Source organism: Wyeomyia smithii, chromosome 2 (genome assembly GCF_029784165.1).
Source record: "Wyeomyia smithii strain HCP4-BCI-WySm-NY-G18 chromosome 2, ASM2978416v1, whole genome shotgun sequence".
In the NCBI taxonomy this organism is placed as follows: Eukaryota; Metazoa; Arthropoda; class Insecta; order Diptera; family Culicidae; genus Wyeomyia; species Wyeomyia smithii.
Window position 1 is genome coordinate 115,224,032 of NC_073695.1, and position 22,812 is coordinate 115,246,843.

Genomic DNA, 22,812 nt, shown 5'->3' on the forward strand with positions numbered 1-22,812 from the left:
CTTGTGAAAATATTCTGAAGCATGAAGCTCACATTGAATTTAAATTATATCTTGAGGCTGGGTGAAATAATGAAAATTTTGAGAATGATATTTTCTGCACGCTACACGTTTTGAAAAGCCCCAAGTGTGCCCTTCGTACTAGACCTCGTTCAGGATTTACTCAATGGGCCGAGTTGCATTCCTCAGCCATGAAAATTCGAAAAATCAACAGCAAATAGATGAGGGTTGAAGTAGTTAGCCCTTTTCAAGTTTTGAAATGAAATAATGATATTAAAAACAAAATTCTTCCACAAATTTATTTTTTCAATGAATATACGTGGTTGAGCTTGTATATTTATGCTTTTCAAAACCGGGAAAAATATCAATTTCCAACCGGGAAAAAACCGGGAATTTGAAATTGGAAATCTGCTGGCCACCCTGATCTAAAAACGCCAGACATACCGAACCTGGTGATAAAACACGTGGTCGTCGTTCAAGCCTTGTGCGTTGCGTTGCGTTGGCGTACTGTCCCCAAATATGTGGCGGCTGTGGCAGCGGTTTCCAGGAACGGGTGGGTCTATCTCCATAGTGCTTCTCAGTCCCTAGTTATGGCAGCATGGTGACTTTTGTAGATGTGTTGCAAAATTGGGTATACCGGTTGCGTATCGATGTCAGTGTTGATTGTTAATTAAATACAATATAGTGATTGGTCTTGGTTAAAATATAACGTAATGATGGTAATAATTTTAGGATGTACGATTACGTTAATTCTTATTACAAATTCTCTTGTTCTGATTTGCAGTGTTGTGACATATAAATAATAATTACATCTTGGGTACAGCTCTTCAAACGCGAAACTTGCAGAATACTAGTTAAACTCTCAGATTCACGGCATGTCCATTACTAAGTCATTCAAGTAGTGATGTTGACGTCCCTACTAATTACAAAAGTTTGCTGACGGCTGTCTGCTAAGATTTAGCTCTAGATTAAAAAAAATAAATTTAGACAACTTAAACCGAACCGTCATAACAAACTAATTATTGCCGTTTAATTGAATTTAATTATTTGCGTGAAAATTTGTAAAAGTAATATGTATAATTCTGCCACGAGTTTAGGTTAAATGGTTTGCTTATAAAAGATATTAGACAGACATTTTTTAATACGTATCAAAATGCTAGCTGATGAGAAAAAAAAACTAACCTAATTTGTTTGAAGCCTAGGGTAACGAAAATTTTCTTATAAATAGCCAAATATGAGTGTGAATGTGAATCATAACACAACGTCATAATATCATTATTTGCGTAAAAAATTGTAAAAGTAGTATATTTCTGCGACGGGCTTAGGTTATGTTTTTTAAATAATAAACAATAAACAGTAAATCAATCAATTTAGAGAGATGATTTTCCTACGCTGTTTTCTGGTATTTCCTGGTGCAACTCATTGATTTTTTTTTTGTGGTAAAACATATCAGAACACAATGTAGTGCTTTACATCGCAGATTCGGATCGGAACTCCGCAAAAATTTGTAATTAATCAAAACTGCAATTCGCAAACTTTCAACAAAATTTACCAAAATTCAACATTTTTTTCAATTCCTCTAAATCTTACATTTTTGAAATTGTACAAAATAATACGACATCAATGAATTTTCGGAGTTCAAATATTTTAAATTCATTAATTAAGAGTTTAAAAGACAACTTTTTCATTTGACTCTATTTTTGTTCAAACTAGTCATAAAATTTTTGAGATAAATTAGTGTCGTTCTTTGACATTATTGTACACATTATTTCAATTAAATTGAAACTTTTTTTAAATTCAATATTAACGGTAGACAAAACTCATAAGAAGTATGGAATGCTTCGAATTTATAAAAGTTTTTTTTTTTAAAAGACACTGTTATTGACAAATTTTCACAATATTTTTCATTAAAACCGTACTATCACTATCTACAATAGCGATTCTCAATTCGTTTTATCCGCGTATCCTTTGGCGATATTTTTCAAATCAATTATATTTTTTTATTAAAACAACAGAAAATATGTTTTTGAACATTTCTATTTCAACCATTAACAAAAACATATTAAAACAAAATGTTGACAAAAGTTGACAACCGCTTTTCTACAACACGGCCGAAAATTTCAGTCAAATGCTATTCTATTACATTTTACTAACAAATGCCATTTTTGGATAACTTTTTCACGAAAGCAATTATGATATTATTCAATTACAATAGTTTGCATCGATTGACAATGGACATTTTTCTTCTTATTCTAATCCTCTAATAAAAAATGACCCTAGGTTATGATCTAATTTAATATAAAATGACATCTATTTACTTTTTTTTTGACGTAGCACTGCAATTAACGTCAATAATAAAAGTTAGTTCCCACGTGTCCAGCCCACATATGAAATATTGCAATCTGACGCATTATGTATAGCCGGGCAGACTATGAAAAAAGTTTCAGTTTCACAATCGATCGCAATGAAAGATAAATAATGTCCCTAAACGAATCTATAATGTATTTTCAAAATTCTTGTCACGAATCAAATTTTTTATTGAACGAAACGTATTCCAGATAGTTCTAATCGAAACCTGATTCATCCGACTCAAGACCGGCTTGATTTTTTACCAGTTATATTTCAAATCGTGACCGCATTCGTCTAAATTCGTCTTTTTCAGAAACCAAGCTTACAGATATTGCGTCGCATTTCGTTCCGGTCACATTGTCGAACGGAAAAAAGGTGCGCTTCGTAGCCCCTTCGACGGCAGCTTGTTGTCATAATTACGTCCATGTGACGACGATGACGGCCAACGTCTTCACTGTTCTTCGAGCGGAAAAAAGTTGGGTGACCAGCAACTGAAATTATGTGAAATCGTAAAAAAAAACTAGAAACTGCACTAAATGTAATAAGCGACTCATAACTATCAAAATTACAATTTTTGAGATCCTGCATTAGCATCTGTTGGACACCCTATTCCACAGCTAGAAACCGATCGTTTTCGCCACGCTCATAAACACGCTCACAAGCTATTCATTCTTCCATATTCGCAGTCAGTCATTCATTCATCCATTCGTTCGGTTTCCGTCGTAAATTGGAGTTTCATTCATAAAATTGCTTCAGCAGCAGGCATGCATTAATTTCTACTTCCTTCCGGATTTCCGTTGGTGTTTTTTCTTCGTCTTTAACACGATTAGAACAGCAAGAACGTGAGTATATGTCGAAGCCAATTCGAGGTGGGCAAATAACTATCCACAAATCTTGCTGACTCAACCGATCGTAGCCAGACAACGATGGGAATCAAGCGGTATGGACAGGTGCTGCATTCCCCCTTAATTCCGATTTACTTCCGAAGGCAAACGGGTGAGGGAATTGAGAAATTTCCCATAAATTTTCTACTTCCGGACTCTGTTGTAAAATATGCCCGGCTTGTCTTCCGTTTTCCGTTCCTCTCTCTCCCTTGCTCTGAATCGGGAATAAATACTTCCGGATATTTTTTTTACCTTCTCTATTTTGCTTCTTCTCGCAAGGGTTTCACTTTTCTATATGAAGTGTTTTTTCCTTCTCATTTTTTTTAAACAAGATCGTAAGTGCTTCCAGAGTTTGGCTTTTGCCCCTGTTCGCACCATGCAGATGTTTTTTTTTTCTTTTGGTTCCGGGATTAGCCGATGCGTCGTTTCGTAGGGCAGCAATAGAGTTTTCCGCTCATGAGCGGCATTAAAATAAGTACGATGCATGAACCAACGATGAACATAAATAAAATCTACGTTATGCATTTTGTGTTTATAATAAATTTGAAGTTCGAGCTCACGATCTCAGTTTAAAAACCTGAGTTAATCCACCAAGCGGTGCAGAAACCTTTGTTATACTAACTATTAATATACGCTAAGGTCGCTTTTTAAGCGGTTTTTTAAGCGTTTTTTTTTTACGCCGCATTTTTTTTGCGGATTCCGGAGTTTACGCGTTTTTTTACGCGGATTCCGGAATTTACGCGTTTTTTACGCGGATTCCGGGATTTACGCGGTTTTTTTACGCGGCACGTATCCTCCGCGTAAAAAGCGACTTTAGTGTATAATTATTAGGCCAGTAAACCACAAATCGTATATCATCGTAAGAAGTCCGATCTCCGATCTTTTAAGATGAATGAAATGAATTGAAAAGATAATTTCACAGAGGGTGAATTGAATATGTTGATCAATCCAACCTTGGCGTGGTTATCACAAATATTGTTAATATTATCACTGGAGTAAATGAGTCCTATTTTTCGGTCACAAGCCAATTTTTTAAATGCTGGCTGGAGGCAATTTGTTTTTTTTTTTTAAATTATCGAACGTGCGGAAACAGTAATAAATAACAATGATGCAGATTTCATACTAGAACAGCAAATATGCCTGTTAATTCAATGCAGTTTTAATTTTTAAATTCCTCATAATCCAGGTTTGATTACCACAATGGTTTCGTTTTCTAAAAACGCAGGACCTAGAATTATAAATTAGCATCAAATATTTTTTACGGATTGCAGCAAACTTCTACAAACCTCAATGCTCTCAATAGTTCAGAATTATATAGGAATGCATTAAATGCCTTGTTATTATATAAACGTTGCTTGGAGCATATTTTATTGAAATTCATATAACTTCTGATGAAAGTTGACAATTTAATTTTATTTCAAAATTTCTGAAAATGAAGGTTTTCCGCGACATTTAAGGATTTTGGCTTTCCAGAGTATAGTCGAGAACTCTAATCTCTTTGACGGTCAAGGGCCGGTATGGTGAATTCTGAAACAAAGTCTTTATGAAACTTGCTGCGATAAAAAGAAGTGGGATATCATGGATACTGTGTTTCACTGAGTCTTAATAGAAAGTAATATTTATATCTTACATAAGCATAGTGTATCATACCATACATATTTGGACATCTTCACGCTCTGGGGTCAGATTTTGCTATAATGCCTGATTCCCAAAACATGTGAATGATTTTCATTCTTCGCAAATCTGGGTTCCACGTACAGTTTAATATATATTTTAGGAGAAGTGAGAACGGAAGCGAGAACAGGAGCTCGAAACGAGAACAGGAGCTAAGTAAGCATTGCAGTTTCCTCTAAAATCTATTTCAATTTAAAAAAAAGCTATTAAAAACAAAGGGTTCATTTATTTTCACCAGTTAAGACGCACTACGAAGAGTATAAAAATTATGCAAAGTTGTCGATGATTGTTAATTTATATTGAGAAATAAAAAGCGATAAAAAAAGAAATAAAGAGAGAGGAAGAGGAAGAAGAGCAAAATCATTTCAAATCGACTGAAAGTACGCGAAAATTTAATCGACCATTCTTGATTTGAATGAAACTTTGCACACGTATTTGGCTCAGCAAACTGAGCATTTTCCACAGATGGAGTGATTTTTTACACCCATGAGTTACATTCTAAAAGGGCGTATGCCTTTTGGCATAGGTTTTATTCGAAGCATTGTAGCCCAGAAACCGGTGGTTGTATAGAAAAACTGTCTGAGAATGAGTTGCAGGGAATTAAAAATGCATCATAAAAAAATATACACTGTACAAAAAAAATTTTGTTTGACCAAAAAAATTTAAAATAAACATTAAATTTCAATTTAAAAAAAAAGAGTGGATTTTTTTTTATTTTTTTTGAGAAACTTGACGTTAATACGCAAGTTTTAAAAAAAAGTCCAGGATGGAGAAATGAGAAATATTTTTTTTATGTTAGATTAATTTTTTTATGAAAATTCTAATTCATACATTTTTCAAAATATTTGTATTCTGATGATTTTAAAAGATGCAGAGAGTCATTTGAAATCAAAAAGCTCTTGGTAGTTAACATTCTAAAGGCATTGGTTTTCGAGTTATTTCTAATTTAAGCTCAAACAATTATTAAAATTTAGGAAAATACACGTTTTTCTTAATTTGTCCATGGTTCTCCAGCAAAAACCATACGTTCATTGGAATGCTTGATCAAAAATATACAATTCATTCTTTGGCAACAAAACGATTGGGCGAACGGTTCTCAAGAAAAGAGTTAAATGTTCTAAGTGATATAAATATATATAAGAATCAAATATTTATTTTCGAGTTTTATTATCTAAGGAACATATTTTTTTATGACAGATACTTTACAGAACCTTATATTTTATATACATCATAAGTAAATGATTCGTCATTTTTTGAAAACAGCTTCGTTTGTATCTTATTTTCTGAAATCGGAACAAACGAGTGATACTTTTGTGTGCCAGCTATTATTTTAGATTTTTTGAAAATATTGCTCCATTCGACTGAACAGTCGACCTACATGAGAGAAGCAAAAAATAATTTGAAAGATGGTGAAGTTGTTATAGTGTGTGATTTCTCAGAAAACTATTCATTTGTTCTTCAAGATACCGCTCAAAGTAGTTATTGGAATAATAGTCAAGCCACCATTCATCCCTTCGTTGTTTACTATTCAGAATCTGGATAATAACGCAGTAACTTTTTACCGTAAAACCCTATTTCCTATAAACCTAAGTTCTCAGATCCGGAATTACAGCTACAGTCCCGTCCCTCCCCGCAAAGCCATCTTCTTCCGCTGTCACTTCCTTTGGTTTCTAGCCATACGAAGCAGGCGAATATGTTGAATAAGTCAATAAAATTTCATGAATGAAAAGAAATGCCTGCTCAAGAGGAAAATACAGCTCTGTCTTCTGTTATGGTTGGCAATCGTAGAAGCCAGGGCGCGTAGAATCAATTTGCCGCGTCTAACAACACACAACGTTGATACATTTTCGCGGCGTAGGAAGAAACTGTTGTTCGAAACGGACACGAATCTACGGCGTTCCCCGTTGAAACACTTCTTCCGATCCCAAGTCTCAGGCAAGCGGCTTTCGGCTTGTGTAATAAAGAGTGAAATATACATATGCGGACGTGTGTTGCATCTGTGTGTGCGGCACTAGTGGCGCGAGGGGCAACTTCCTCTTTTTTCATTCATGCGCGTTTTTTTTTTCTTCCATTTATTCAGCCATTCATTCATTTACGACTATTTCGTACGTCCGTCCGGCTGTTGTTTCCTTCCTGTGAAGTGTGGTTTCGGTCCCATTTTTGCTGTTTGTGAACCGAGCGGATGATGGTGATGATGTTGATATTGGTTCGCCTATGGTGTGACGTCTAACAGTGTATGTAGTTCCAATTTGCCCCATCAGAGACGATCAAGACCAAGGCTATAACGATATGATGAATGCGTGTGTGATGCAAGCATATCGGATCGTCGTCAGTGCTGCCCCTGATGATCGCATCATTTACACAGTTTTGAATTATGTTAGATTCTGATGTTTTGATTCAATTGAATTTAGGTAAAAATGGCTCATAATATAGAAGTTAACGAAATTTGCCTGCAAGTAGTATTTTGCCAGACCTGAATATAATTACGCACGTTCAAATCATATTTGCTTCTTACTTATCTCGAGAATCATAGCACAGCATACTAGCTCCCACGGACAAGATATGTACGTTAAGTAAATCAATGATTGTTATTCTTAAGCCAACAATATTGATGTTATTTTATACTAAAATAAAAACAGTTTCGAGAAGAAACAAAATTAAGCGGTTTACCCTTCAAAATAGTCTTGATAATGCTGTGACTAGCTTACCGTAAAAAGGATTTCATATAACGAGTAAAAGAGTACACCGGCATAAGTTTTTCAAATGAATAATGAGAATAGGTTTGGTAGTGGAAATTAATGGAAACATAACCTATTTTCAATTTTTAATTCTATTCTATTAAGATGCTCAATATTAAATTTATATGAGTTTTTTAGTTTTAAGGCGTTGAAGATGTTTAAAAATTCATACAATTTTATACAAATGTTTCAAACTTATTAAATTTATAAAGTTTCCGGATCACTGATGTGTATGTTGAGTAATAAATTTGTTTCGTCTTTTTGCTACCCTTTTTACTTACGACAAATACTGATCGTTTTACTCTAAGCTCAACGAATTTGCTGCTTTAAAATTGTTTGCAACAATAATTTTTGAAAATGTTGTCTGCCCCGGCATTATTTACAGTGGGTAATATTTGTATTAAATAATAATATAATTGCTTGTTTCCATTTTGATCTGGTCAAGTGTGTTATCTTATTAGTAGTAATGTGTACTACCAGTGAAGATCGTATTTTGCTATATTTTAAACTCTGTTTTCAAATTTGTATAATAATTTACATAATCAAGTTTACATGAAATTTCAGATCACGAACACATGAAAAAATCTTGAAAATATGCACTCTTAAACGCATCTTTTTTCAGCAGCTTTTTTATTTATAATTTTTTTCAATTTATCAATACGTCCTTGGTTGTTATATGTAACGATGTCAGTTCATGATGTGTGTGCTTCGAAAATTGTATTGTTGGAACAAACGAGTAACCTTATCCTTCAATTTGACCAGCGTATCGTTTATCTTATCCAGGTTTTCATCTACAAAGAAGCTTATTGCTTGAGACATTGCTATCCGTCTGTTGGTGTCATATTTGTTCAGTTGCTCGTAATAAAAGTCTTCCATTTTGTAGAAATTTTCCTGTAATTTATTCACAGCTTCCGGTGTTCCAAGTGAAAGACTTTCTAGGTGATCTTCGTGACAACCACGCGTTTCTGTGCTGTATGGTCCTGGTTTCGATACTCCTTTTAGTCTTATTTGACTTTCTAATAGCTTTAGTCGCTCACAGTTCCATTGGTTTGGACGAACATCTAGTGTTGCTAGAAGCGGGAACGCATGCTCAAAATCAAACAGATTTAAGCTCGTGAGTTGGTTGTGAGAAATATTCAAATCTCTCAAATTTTCCATGATTACACCGTTAAGATCAAAATCATTGATTAGGTTTTCTGCTAAAACTAATCGCTTCAGTGCAGGTAAATTGCCACTTCCACTTATCTGATGAATAAGGTTGCTTGTCAAATCCAACGTTTGCAAACGATGCAATTTTTCGAAACTATCCCAACTGACAGAACTTATTAAATTTTTACTAGCTATGATTATCACCAACGTTTTTATATCCTTCACGAATCGAATATCACGCATATGGTTGTAACTCAAGTGCAGCGACCAAACCATCAACTCCTGCGCCGAATCGAACTGAATTTCACTTATCGTGTTGTAATTCAGTACTATATGTTCCAATGTATTTCGTAAAAAGACTTTTTCCACTCCACAAAAGTTAATTGTGAGCCTTTTCGTTTTGGCATTAATACGTTCAGCAACACTTTTGTCGAAGTTTGGAATGAATCCGGAAATTATTTCTAAATCGACCGGCGGAAAGAAGATCCGATATCGTGGAGTTTCATGTTTTATAACGACGTGCTCCAAAGTACAATGTTTATGCAGCGTGTATACACCCCACCCTACTCGTTTGCAGGGGTAAATCCATGCCGAACTCACATCCAGCTGTGTTATTAGCAGAATTATACACGATAATTTCCTGAAACTAGGTTTCAAATGTTATTAAAATTGATTTTTTTAAATTATATTTAAGAAACTAGGTTACGTAAAGCAGGTCCACAGAATCATCTCAGGGGCAGGAGACTCGAACATGTTGTGTTGTTGTGTAGAATACTACTACTGAGTCGATCGCTTATCAATTTACAAACTGTTGTGAACGTCCCGTTTTAGCTTTGATTCCGTTGATGCTTCGAATGACTTTACGTAAAGAAGCTTCGACGGTATTCTTTCGAGCTCGATATTTGTTTGATTGGATAGTTTCATCAAAGTTGAATATATAGACTTTTCGATTAAGATAGATTTCTATTGATGCATTAAAATCATTAAAATGTGAAAAAAAACAGGGTTAGTGTCAATTGCATTACACAAAAGTATTATCAGGGGTGTTTTGAGGATGGGAGACATTTTAAGGCAAACAACGTCGGTAATTTGAGATATACAATCACGACTGTTTTAATTATCGAAAGTTATTTATTAAAACTTTTTCGATGCTAAATCGTTGGCTGCATTCAAGCATACATCTTTGCAGTTCCTGGTTTCAAAATGTCACTTTGCTATTTTTTACCAACATACGCCATCAATGTCATTTCAATTTAGGAATTAAGGAATTCCTAAATGTCATTTCATTCCGCTAGACGCAAAAACTCTCAGAATCAAGTAATCGTGTCACATTTTAATTGAAAGTTTGCAACTGTATACTCGAAACCTTGGAGATGTCACAGACAATTAAACGACGATTTACGAAATGACTACCAGATTGTGATAGACCAGCGGTTCTCAACCCTTTTTTGTCCGCGTACCTCTTGGCGATATTTTCCAAATCAATTGTACCCCCTGGCTTGGCATGTTCTCGCAGAGTGGGACAGAGTATTGGTAGAACATGTTGTGGTAGTCTTGTTCAGGTTAAAAATTGAAGTATGGTTTGTTTGATTGCTACAGTCATGTTTTTAGAGCATGTTCGAACAACAAATAAAGTACTATCAAGAAAAGTTGCTTTGTCCGCCATTACTGATTTTTCTTTCGCGTACCCCTTGAAGGCTCTCGCGTACGTAGGTTGAGAACCGCTGTGATAGACTGTTGCATAAACTTTTACAAAATTTAGTTTAAAAATAATTAGTTATCCAACATTAGCTCGCATCTTTTTAACAAACGATAATATTAATGAGAATCTGTCGCAAGATAAATTTTCTAATAATCCGTTATACTGTATCCCTGTCGAAAACTACATTCGTTGAAAAAAGTTTCCTGCACTGACCGCTGGAGTATTATTCTTATTAAAACTTTCTATACTTCTTTAACTTATAAACGAGCGACGAAATTTCGTGTTTATTTTTCACAACTAATTTCATATATTGAAACTTTATCAAGACAATTTTTTTTCTTGAAGGTTAAGTTTCAAAGCATTCCTTAAGCTTCGATTTTTGTCAAGAGATCCGATATTCCGATAGTTTTGAATGGATCTAGAGCAACATTTTCATATTTGAAAAAGGAACCAAACCTAAAAATTAAGAATCATTCCCGGTATTTACGAGCGTCATGCCTTGAAATAGGATTAAAAAAATGAAAGCTTGTGGAATCGACAAAATGATCTAAAATCTACTTAAATCAAAGGCTTGGGCAATTTTTAAAAATTTGTACAAAATCATTCGCGCTCCTCAAGATGCGCCAAGATGCTTTATTGAAGTAATGAAAAATTCAGCATCCCGGGTAGTCTTTGAGTGGATTCATCCCACTTAAATTTTTCCCTGCCCTCATTTCGCTGCCCAAACGAACGTTGTAACCTTACCTATATGAATCTTACATCAGGATGTGATCATAATAAATCTTTTCAAACTTCACTTCATAGGTAAATATTACTTAGTAAATTCCCAAAATAAAAAAAATTGTTTGTACAATCTATCATGTAAAGTTGAATTGCATTCGTGAAAGAAATATTGCATTGTTATTGATTACAAGACTCAATAATGACCTTAAACTTTTCGTAAACTACTATGGTACTGAGCTAAGGGGTACTTTAATTTATTTGTGGCTAGAACAGACATGTTTGCCTGTGCTACAAGTACAAGTACAATATTGTTAAACTCACGTAAATATGTCATCGTTTCAGTATGATTCACAAGAATTACAAATATTTGATTGTTCATTATCATCAGCTATTCTTCAGTAAAACTGATTATGGAAATAACTCTCGTTCTGCGTTCCTCTTTCAAGGTGTAGGAGAAAGTGATTCAATCCTAATTCTTTATTATAGGAAATGATGCCTTATCCAAACAACCTCATTAGCGTCCGTTCCTCGTCCTCCGGGATGCCGATCATAGCGAACGTATAATTTCCTGCTGTGCATCGCACTCGTTAGCGATGGTGAACCTTGAAGAATATGATCACACCCTTATGTACACAGACGGCTCAGACGTAATCAAATAAATCATTTAGTATTTCATTATTTTCTTCGTCTAGATGTTTTTCAATCTGCCGGTCATCGTTCGAGAGCTTCCCTTTCCTGTCTCTAGAAAAAGTCCAATTAACATCGAAAATCGAGAGTCCGAGAGGCCATTCCGTACGCGCCGAGGCAGGATCGAACCTGAAAATTAGAGATAATTATTGATTTATCTGCCCTGCGTGTATCACTTTCATCCTTGGTTTGAAGAACTCATCTCCAGTACGGTTCGGCTGTCACGCCGGCTGCTTCTGTTCGTAATTTTTACAGAAGCTATACCGCCGCCGATGGACTAAAAAAGCTATAACGCCGATTTCAGAGCAGAAACGTGTTGTAAATTATTTTCAATTGAAAAAAAAAAAACTTAATTGGACAATAAAGGCCTGCAATGATCGTTTCCGATCGCTATGAGCCGTTTCCGATGGTTTGCCTCTTCAGTCGGGCGGATAGAACGATTGTTGTACCGCGATTCCGACTTACTCTATACGGTTCGCTTTTGCGCACACGTTTCCGGTTGAATGAAGTCTTCTGTGAGCATTACAAATTTTTTCAGTTTGCGTTGCTCATATGCAAATTATGCCGTGATTTATCGCGGGAACTAAAAAAAACTTTATTACTACGATTAACACTTTAATGTCCGATCACTACTGAATTACACACAAGACTGAATTGAAAATTAAATCTAGAAAGCATAAATAAACTAAATCCGCTGACTCGTCGTTCCTCCGGTGGTTCAATTCTGATGCAGCCTTTGTCCGCGTGGTTCGATCGAATCCTGCAGTCGTCATCGATTGTCAATTTATGGTTTCGTTGCTGGTTTGGTTCCTCCGCTTGTTGCTACGGGCCTCAGCTGGGTTTTTGCTGACGTCTCGGCTCCGGGTGCGCCTAGGCCGGTCGGTCGTGGTGTAACGTCTCCCCCCTTAGATTGTCGTCCGTCCTCGGACGATTTTTCGAAAAGGACGAGCCTCGGTAAGGTTGCGGGTTCTCCTTTTCCAATGGTTCCTTAAGGTTCCGTGGTGGTTTCAGCATGCTTATGGATTTTCAGGATGGTATCTTCTTTAGATTTGGTTCTTCTGTTGATGATATAAATTGCAAAAGAGCAGAAAAAGGTTAGTGTGAGGAGAATTCCTCCTCCGATGGTTGTTGTCCTCTTCGAGCGATGCAGGTCCAACTTTATCTCTTGAAGACTGTTTAAGTGTTCCAGTTTGATGTGGGTGATCTCATTCCGCTCTTCCGAGTAGTTGAGTTGAATGAATTTCCTTCCATAGATTGGTATGAGGTATTCTTCGTGGTCTGTTAGATGCTTTTGACCATTAAATGTGAGATTCATCACCTTAATCGTACAATTGTCTGTTTCGACAATAGTCGGGGTGTTGACTAATCTCGAGTTATTACATGAGTCGGAAATCAATACTTGTTGATTCGTATCCAATAGTATGATTCCTTTTTTGATTTCTTGTATTCTGATATGTTGCCTGACGGGTTTTAGGACGCATTTTGGTGTCAAATGATTCAAAAGGTTGTTGATACAGTCGTCTTCGATAAGAGTTGTTGCTTCGCAGATGTCACAAATGTGCTCTTGTTTATAGATAATGTCTCTGTGCTTTGCCACCAGCTTGATGTCTGTACTGATTCGTGTGTTGTTTAAGTTGAGCGTCTGGATGTTGATCAGGTCGAACTCGTTGTCTTCTAGGATGGGTATTTTCGCCAAAATTAGGATTTCGTCGCCTTTTACAATTACGCTTCCTGAGCTGTATTGGAATATTTGATCTAAGTAATCCAGATTCAATTTTTGTGCTTTAAGTCTGTTATAAATGTACAATTTATCATCTAATGAAAATAAGTTTCTATTCAAAATGTTTAGCTTTGCAAATTCGATTTGTTCTTCTACGTTAGTGAGAATTTGAATTAGCATGTCAAGGTTCATAATAAGATTAATGTATTCCAAGTCCGTATTGGTCGTAAGTGAGTTATTATTTTGGTCTACAATTTGTTTGTTTATTTTCTAGAGAATATCTGTAATATTATTCAGTTTATTCTGAATTCTTTCGTTTATAATTATTTGCCTTGATAAAGATTGAGAGAGTAAGTTTCCCTGCTTTTCTAACGTTTCTAAATTATGATTTATAATTTCCATATCATCGTTATCTGGATTGCCTGCAATAAGTTTAATTACTGATCCTAAAGCGTTAACTAATGCTCTTCTATTTCTGCGGGGATATAAACTCAACAATTTTCCTCTTGCGTATTGGATTTTGTAATCAAGGGTCCTTCTGAGATGATCTATTATTTTCAGGTTTTCTGTCGTTTTTTCTATGTAGTCAATGTTGTTTGCAATGGATTTAATATTGATTTTGTGTATAACTCTCTCAAACCCTATTCTTATCCTAACTTGTTTTAGTTTTATGGCAATTATGCCATTATTATATGATATTTCTTTAAATTTTGTGCCGTGTATTAGGATGATGTAAGTTAATCTGTAACGAGAGTTAAGTTATTGATTCAAACGATTATTTTTTTATTCTGTTTTTGTGTATTTTTACGTCATTGATGTCTTTAAATGTAAGATCGTTATTCTCTTTTATGGTAGTTATTTTGTAAGGGTTTACGTCTTTAGTTATTCGTTGGGAAATTTTAATGTATTTAGCATCGCCTGGGTTGTATTGTTCAGGTTGTTCGTTATCTTTATTTTGTTGTTCATATTTAGCTTTCCTTTTATCCAGTTCGATTTTAGCCGCTGATTGCAAGCTTTTAAATTTTTCCGAAATTTCTTCCATGTTTGTCGAGCCCGAATGATTGAATACCAAATTACGCGGTAAATTTTTTATAGCGGTATGAAAACTGTTGTTATAAATATCGACGGCGATATTAATTTGATCTCTTGTAGACAAATCGTTGAATTTAATTTTGTTTGTTCGATAAATTTCGATTAGGGTAGAATGAAACCGTTCTACAATACCGTTTGAATTTGAACTACTCGCGAAATGTAACTCGACTCCTAGGTCGTTAAGGAATCCGATGAAATCAATAGACCTGAAAGAAGGTTCCTGGTCACTCACAATAGTCTTCGGTCTGCCAAATTGTCTAATGTGTTCTGTAATAGCATTTTTTACGTCCACTATTGTTCTAGTTTCCAAAGGTATGGCATTTGCAAATTTGGAAAACGAATCGACTATGGTGAGCCACTTTTGACCTTTTAAAAAGAATATGTCAATGTGGACTCGATCGAAAGGGTTATTGCCGAAAATGCTTTTTCTTATCAAATTCGGTGGCTTCCTGTCATATTTGGCTTTTTTGCAGATATCACAAGAATCTATCAAAATTTTAATCTTTCGATCAAGTTGTGGGAAGAAATATTTTTGCATTATCTGGTTCTTATTTTCTTTGATTCCTCTGTGGCCACGATTATGAGTTTCCCTCACAATTTCATCCTGTTGTTCATCTAGGCGTATGTCCTCTAGAAGGGTTTCTGAAATAAAAACTTTGTAGGGGCTATTAGTTGAAAAATGTTTTCGGTAAGTTTCTTGAACTAATTGAACTAAAGAGATTGGAATTTTGAGGCAACTTGAACCTCTGGGGTTAAGAGTCCGCTTTAATATTTCTACTATTTCTTCTTCCGTATAACTTTGTTTGACTATTATGTGCCTGTGAAATTTGGGAAAGATCTGTTCATATGCCGTAATCTCTATTTTTCCGATTTTAAAAATAATTTGGGTCCTGAATGTGTTGATTGGTCTCTCAGTGCACGGAATAAAGTAATCATCGCTTGTATCCGCTGAGTGTACTGTCATGTCGTCACTTTCATCATCTGAAAGTTCCTCTTCTCGTTCGGAGGGTTCCACGTTTAAAGACATCGATGATTGTGAATGTGCGTTTAATTGATTATGTTTTTTTAGGTTTATCCGAGACAACGCGTCTGCGACGACGTTTTGTTTCCCTGGTTTATAGATTAATTCGTAGTCAAATTCTTCTAAAGCCAGTTTACCTCTTATGATTCGGTGATTTGCATTAGTCATAGAGAAGGTAAGTGGTTGGTGATCTGTAAACATTTTGAATTTCCGTCCGTATAGATACGGTCTGAAATGTTTGACCGCCCAAACGATTGCCAAAAATTCCTTTTCCGTTGTTGAGTATCGTTCCTCTGTTTTACTTAAAGTTCGCGATGCGTATGCTATGGGTCTGTCATTGCCTGCGGGCCCTTGCGATAGTACTGCCCCTATTGCATAATCGCTTGCATCGGTAGTAAGAATAAATTCCTTGCTGAAATCGGGGTAAATTAACACAGGATCTAGCGTTAGAATTTGTTTACACTTCGAAGCATGCGTTTATTTCGGGTGTTATCTCAAACTCCGCGTCTTTTCTAAGAAGTGCTGTCAACGGTTTCACTATTTTAGCGAAGTCTTTTATAAATCTCCTATAATAGCCTAGCGTTCCTAAGAATTGACGAACTTCTTTTTCTGTTTTAGGGATTGGCCATTTTTTTATGATTTCTATTTTGTCACTGTTTGGTCTTACTCCATCTTCAGAGACAGTATGACCTAGAAACTGCGTTTCTTTTTTAAAAAATTCGCACTTGTCTAGCTGAATTTTTAGTCTAGCTTCTTTAAGTCTTTTTAGAACTTGTGCTAAATTTTTCTTGTGTTCCTGAAGTGAACTGGAAAATATGATTATATCGTCCATATAGACGAAACAACATACTCCAATTAAATCCCTTAGTATACAGTCCATTACCCTTTGAAAAGTTGCCGGGGCGTTTTTCAACCCAAATGGCATGCGAGTAAACTCGTACTTTCCTCCGTTCACAGAAAATGCTGTTTTCTCTGTGTCTTCTTCTGCCAGCTGGATCTGGTGGAAGCCGGAGACTAAATCAATAGTTGAGGAATATGTAGCCCTTCCCAGTTTATCCAAGATGTCGGTAATCTCGGGTATGGGGTACTTGTCGTTGATAGTTTTTTCATTTAGCTTTCTGTAGTCGATCACTAAACGAAATTTCTTGTGACCAGATGCATCTGCCTTTTTCGGGACTATCCATACGGGTGAGGTGTATGGTGAGATTGATTCTCTTATAATTCCATCGTTTAGCATCTTTTTAACTTGCTTTTGTACTTCGCTTTCATAAACGTAGGGATATTTATATGATTTCGTATGGACTGGGATACTATCTACCGTTCGAATTTTATGTCTTATTTTGTGTGTGAATGACAGTTTGTCGGACTCCACGTATAAAACATCTCTGTACTGATCGATCACCGTTTCGAGGGCTTGTTTTTCTTCCCTATTCATGTGGTCGTCACGAAAGGTATAGTTTGTCATGTTTATTTGCTTTGGCAATTCGGTTAAATCGAACGGATCCTCATCCATTTCGATTTCACTCGAATTTATTTCTTGTGAAGATTTTGAGAAATTTTGAATCGCTACAAAAGCTTTATTATTGCTGCTTCTGTAGATACCAGGTAAAATAGTGAATGAATTGTATTTCTTTTCATTCGCTATTATGAAATCACCGTTCTTTTTGGTTTTCAGTGCGATGTACTGAAATTCTTGTTCATTTATGTTAATTGCTTGCTCTTCAGGGAATTTTTTTTGCATTTTTATTGTTTTTCGTCCGATTTTCAAGGAATTATTACGAATGTCGATTTGAGCATTTAAGTCTCTTAATGACTCGTAACCTATTAATCCATCGAAAAACTTGTGGAATTTAAAAATATAAAATTTCAATTTCTTCTTGATCTGAAATGGATCAAAAGAAGCTGATTTGTTTATTTTATGTGTTCCCCTTATATTCGTTACCCTGATTCCATTCTCAGTTCTGCAATTTTCAATGTTTACGTGCTCGGGTGAAATATAATTTTTGTTCGCTCCCGTGTCGATCAAAAATTTCATCTCACCTTTCGAGGTTTGAATTATTATATAAGGTACAAAATTGTTATCGCTTTTTATATTTTTCGACGTGGCTCTTCTACCACGTGAAAATTTAACTCCTCGCCGACGAAGTTATCATCGTCTTCCGAGTTCAGAGCTGATTCCTCCAGCTGATTAGAGGTGTCGTACTCATCCTCGTAGTTTTTGCTGAATTCGCTTTCTTGTTTTGGTTTGGTTTCGTGGTTGTTCACCTCCGTACGGGACTTTGCGGTTTTCATTGAAACGTCGTCGTCCACCGGTGGACCTCTAGGGGTTTTAAATTTCCCTGATCCGTTCGGTTTCGCGTTGAACGTGTTACCGTGCTTGTTGTTGCTGTTGTTGTTGTTGTTCGTGTAGTTGGGTTTTGTATTCGTCTGATTACCGTTGTTGGAATTTGAAAACGGTTAGAATTGAATGAATTGTTAGAGGTTGAACTGGAATGTTTGTTAAATTTTTGCCTGTACGCGGCATTCGCGTATTGCGTTGTTATAGCGTAGGCTTCTTCCAATGTTTTTGGTCGATAGCTCCTCACATGCATAGACAATTCGTCTGTGAGGCCATCTATGAATCTAGTAAGCGTCATCAAGCTTACTAAATTGTTTATTGCCTTAGTTGCATTCTGATAATCTTCCATCGTCGCCGCTGTCGATTTGATAGCGGTGTCGATGGTTTTGATTTTATTATAATACTCAGGAATTGTCTTTTTCCCTTGTGTTATGTAAAATAATGATTGGATGTGTGACGTAAGGTCACGTCTATCCCCGTAGGAATTCAAAATCACCTCTTTAATTTCTAGCCAGCTGTTCGGGTTGCCAGCAGCGATCAAAATCTCTTTGGCTTCGCCCGTAATTTTATTTTTCACTGCCCTGACTAATTGGCTATACACTGGTTCATCTCGGTATCTTCTAAAAAGTTCGAGAGTATTTTCCGCGTCTTCCAGCCATGCATGGGTCTCTTTTTTATTTCCACTAAATGTTGTTAGATTTTTGATTGGGTCTGGAGTCCTGAATTGCATAAAAGGATCATCCGCCTTCTCTTTTAAATTTCTGAGTTGTTCAATCAACTCATTTTGGTTCTGGGTTAAACTTCTTATGTGCTGAAGTAAACCCTCAATTGTGATTGCCGGTTGTGGGGCTGGTTGAGGAGCTGGTTGTGGCTCTTCTTCATAAAGTTCTGGGGCTGCGAGATCTGGTGAGATCATTAAGTCGCGCTCGGCCATTATAATAAATTAACTTCGTTTGCTTTGTATTGCGTATAGATTTGTTGTCAGTATTCACTTACACTGCACTTTCACGGTTAGTTGTTAGTTTTGTTTTTTCACTTTGTGATATTTCAGGTGTCCGCTTACCGCTGGTGGGGGCTCGCACCTCTGAATTAGTATGGTTTTGTTTGTGTTAATCTTAGAAAAATGATTGTGGTTACTTACAGGAAGATTACTGCTTTCATCTCCTGGAGTCTTGGTGTGAAGTGACGGATGGATGGGGTAGGTTTCCAAATGGCGGGATCGGTCCTCTGATATCCGCAAGTCCTTGATGTTCACTCAGGGGTTGTTCTTGCTGGGTGTATCAGTTGTCTGCCATAGACGTGGGCTGTTCCTCTTTGTAGAACTCGGTGACTGTGATACTAGATATTCACTCTGTTAACACTGTTCACTTTGTCTAACCACTTGGCCTTGCGACTGCGCCAATTATGCCGTGATTTATCGCGGGAACTAAAAAAAAACTTTATTACTACGATTAACACTTTAATGTCCGATCACTACTGAATTACACACAAGACTGAATTGAAAATTAAATCTAGAAAGCTTAAATAAACTAAATCCGCTGACTCGTCGTTCCTCCGGTGGTTCAATTCTGATGCAGCCTTTGTCCGCGTGGTTCGATCGAATCCTGCAGTCGTCATCGATTGTCAATTTATGGTTTCGTTGCTGGTTTGGTTCCTCCGCTTGTTGCTACGGGCCTCAGCTGGGTTTTTGCTGACGTCTCGGCTCCGGGTGCGCCTAGGCCGGTCGGTCGTGGTGTAACGTGCATATACTTAAATTTCTGCCTTGATTGAGTAAGTTATTAGTCATTAAGATAGTTCTCTATTTGTCAATGACAGTTTTTGTTTGTAGTACAACAGCAATTTCAGATCATGAGAACTGTGAACTGAACTTGAACTACGTACGAGCCCTCGGTACTTGACTAACAACAAACTTCAACATTAATGTTTTTGCTATGTTCAAAAAAAGTTGGATAATGCTTTACTATAATTTTTAATGTCTTAACCTCTAAAAGGTTTATGGATATCTGTCCTACTAGGGAAGTCATTTGGTGGCAGCTTATGAAACTAGTTTTACGTTTGTCGTCCTCTTGTAAACGTTCAACAAGTCCAGTTTCTGTCGAGGATCTTCCTAGTAAAATATAATTGAACCACTTTACTTTCCATAATAGTATCAAGCTCGTATAGATATCGTGAGGTGCTAGCGTTCTCCACTAGCTGCCTGCATACGCACGAGAACAAGCGGAATCCAAACTATAAATTAATAACAAGTTTTGTGCTTGTTGCTTCTCGGTTCCCTTCGCTCATCCGGTAGGCATTTTCTAGATCATCACTTTGCTTAATTTGGAACGTTATTTCATTCATTCGAGATACTACGGTCGCGCTGAGACTCGTGTATCCGACCCATCCCTTTCTGCCAACAATCGTCGGTTACTGATTGTATGTTCTCGTAAGAGCAAGCTTCCTTCGTTTCCAGGCCCATTGATAGTACCGGTCAGCAGAGCTTCGTCCGTTGGACCTGACTGTCTGTTTATCGGTCTGTTGTTAGATTGGTAGAAGCGCCGAAAAACGTTTGCTTCATCCATTCTCAAATGCAAACGGAAGCGTATTATAGTTAATTTGAAGGTTCCTGTTTTTCGTTCGGTTGAAATTTCAGTAATCACTACGATCGTATACAATGGAAGAGATGCTAGTGGAGTGGTGGAAATGAGATGATGACGAGGAAACTTGCTAACTAACTGCCGTGCTGAATTTCGATTTCAGCTTAGCTTGATGAACCGTGCTGCAACCTGTTGAAACTTTAAGATAGCATCGCATCTAACGAATTCTACGAACCATTGTGGAATATTACTACTAATCAAACATATTACACAATAACATTGATCCTTCAGGAGTACACCTTCACTCCAGAAAAATACAATTCAATCATTAATTTTACTAGTAATCCGCATTAGATTACAGATGAGATTGCCATAATCTCCAAAAGCATTATACAGTCTTTCGTGACACGTAATGTACCGGTATATTTGGTTTATTGCCACAAACTAACGCTGCCTTATTTGTAACTGTCAACCCTGCCAGCTGTGTGCCAAGGGTTATCACGCTAGCGTGAAAGACTAGAGTAGAAAACTGAAATGTATTATCAGCAAAGCGCTAACTTCCTTTTACTCACTTAATCTTCTTCAACTAGGCCTGACTCCGTATCATTAAAACAGCTTAATTACAAATTCATTTCAAAAACATGAAAATAATTCACCTAGTGTGGTGAAAAAAACTTTCGTTGTAAATCACGCCAATCACGACGATAAGCGAAAGTAAGATCGCCATGAAACTACATTAGATTTTGAACGATAATAACTCATTCTCCGAGTTGGTCTCGAGCTACTGTCACCAAACAAAAAAAATCATGACTTCTCCCAGATTGTGCAATACAGATCGATTTTTTTCTCTGATGTGAATATCAGATATGTATATTACCAGAACGAAGGGCATAATGACTCTTGTCATTGTACGAATCACATACAGTATAAGAATTTAACCGATTCACCTCCTTCTGAGCCATTTACCAAATAATACATTTTTTAAACAATAGCATCTTGTGTGGGCTGGCCCCATTTTTTCAAATAAATGGTACATACGCCAGAACATGTTTTCGACATCTCTCCAACGCACATAGGAGTAAATGCGTTTAAAACCTGATCATGAGTGAAAAATTCAAAGTAAATCAACTTTGTATTGTAGTGTTTCATTTTAAAGTGTGATGTATGCTTGATCACTTGACAGCTCATCAACATCCAAAAGTAATGTTTACGGTCTTAACGAGAGGTTTGAACTGACCGCAATTCAACAGTTTTTTGTGCATGATAATGACGCTTTGATACCGTGAGCTAAAATATAACGTTCCGAAGATAAACAAGTGACTTTTAAATTAAACAACGATGGAGATTGTTAAAGAATGTTAATCGAACAGAAATGTGTACTTAGCATGTATGCCAGTCTCTCCAAATACCCTGGTGTTTGTCAAAATCAATATAATAAAACCCAAATTATTTGTTTTTATAAGTTAACTCAAAATGGGATAAGTTATGTTTCCGGCAAAATCCGGTTGAACGGCTTATATTACGTGAAAGTGCTTATATTTTTGGTTATAATGGTGAAGAAAAACCTTCCGGATGCTTCCGGTCTCGTGTTTTATCGCTATGTGAAAATAATCAAGAAATTCTTATTTTTTCGCTTCTTGGATAGTTGTAGCCTTGGTTACCCAAATAAAACTTTGTCGACGACTGAAATGTGTATTAAAAAGTCATTTCATGATAAATTCAAGTATTTGGATGAATTCTGACCCGACTATGACTGAATTTAAATTTCAATATAAGAAATTTCATCCATCACTTTAAGGTGGGTTACTCCATGTAAAATATTATCCAAATCCAATTATTTGTTTTTATTGTCACAAAATGATACGTTTTCAGTGCAAAAATTTTTTTAAAATAATTATGATCAGGTTTGATGTTCTAAGTGTTCCACTGTGCAACGTTTCAAAACAAACATGTTTTTCATAATTTTTTGTTTGCTTAGAGTAAAAACGGATGAAAAATTCCAAGGTCAAAGTTTTCGATAAAACTTATAAGCCGCAATTTTATTTATTGCAATAATGTGAAATCTTAGAAAACATAATCGAATAGAAGTGAAGACAATGCGTAGAATCTATAATGGCTGTCAGTAGTTGTCCTTCACTGCGGTCAGAAACGTTGGTCTTTTG

The 22,812-nt window shown here is 36.1% G+C and overlaps 2 protein-coding genes across 2 annotated transcripts in view; one reads left to right on the forward strand and one right to left on the reverse strand.

Annotated features, from left to right (window-relative positions):
- LOC129721540 (eukaryotic translation initiation factor 5B) overlaps positions 1 to 22,812 on the forward strand; it is a 175,362-nt gene that overhangs the window by 93,441 nt on the left and 59,109 nt on the right. The gene's annotated exons all lie outside the window — the stretch shown is intronic.
- LOC129721548 (uncharacterized) lies at positions 8,123 to 9,586 on the reverse strand. The gene is made up of 2 exons (XM_055674251.1): positions 9,498 to 9,586; positions 8,123 to 9,437 (listed from the first exon to the last, which is right to left on the reverse strand). The coding sequence occupies exons 1-2, from the start codon at positions 9,542 to 9,544 to the stop codon at positions 8,330 to 8,332; spliced, it is 1,155 nt and encodes a 384-aa protein (XP_055530226.1). The 5' UTR covers positions 9,545 to 9,586; the 3' UTR covers positions 8,123 to 8,329.

What these genes read in the sequence shown, in the direction of transcription:
- LOC129721548 (XM_055674251.1), bottom strand. Translation starts at nt 9,544, where the DNA reads ATGTTCGAGTCTCCTGCCCCTGAGATGATTCTGTGGACCTGCTTTAC. An exon ending in ATTCTGTGGACCTGCTTTAC is followed by an intron (nt 9,438 to 9,497) that starts GTAACCTAGTTT and finishes TTTGAAACCTAG; the next exon opens with TTTCAGGAAATTATCGTGTA.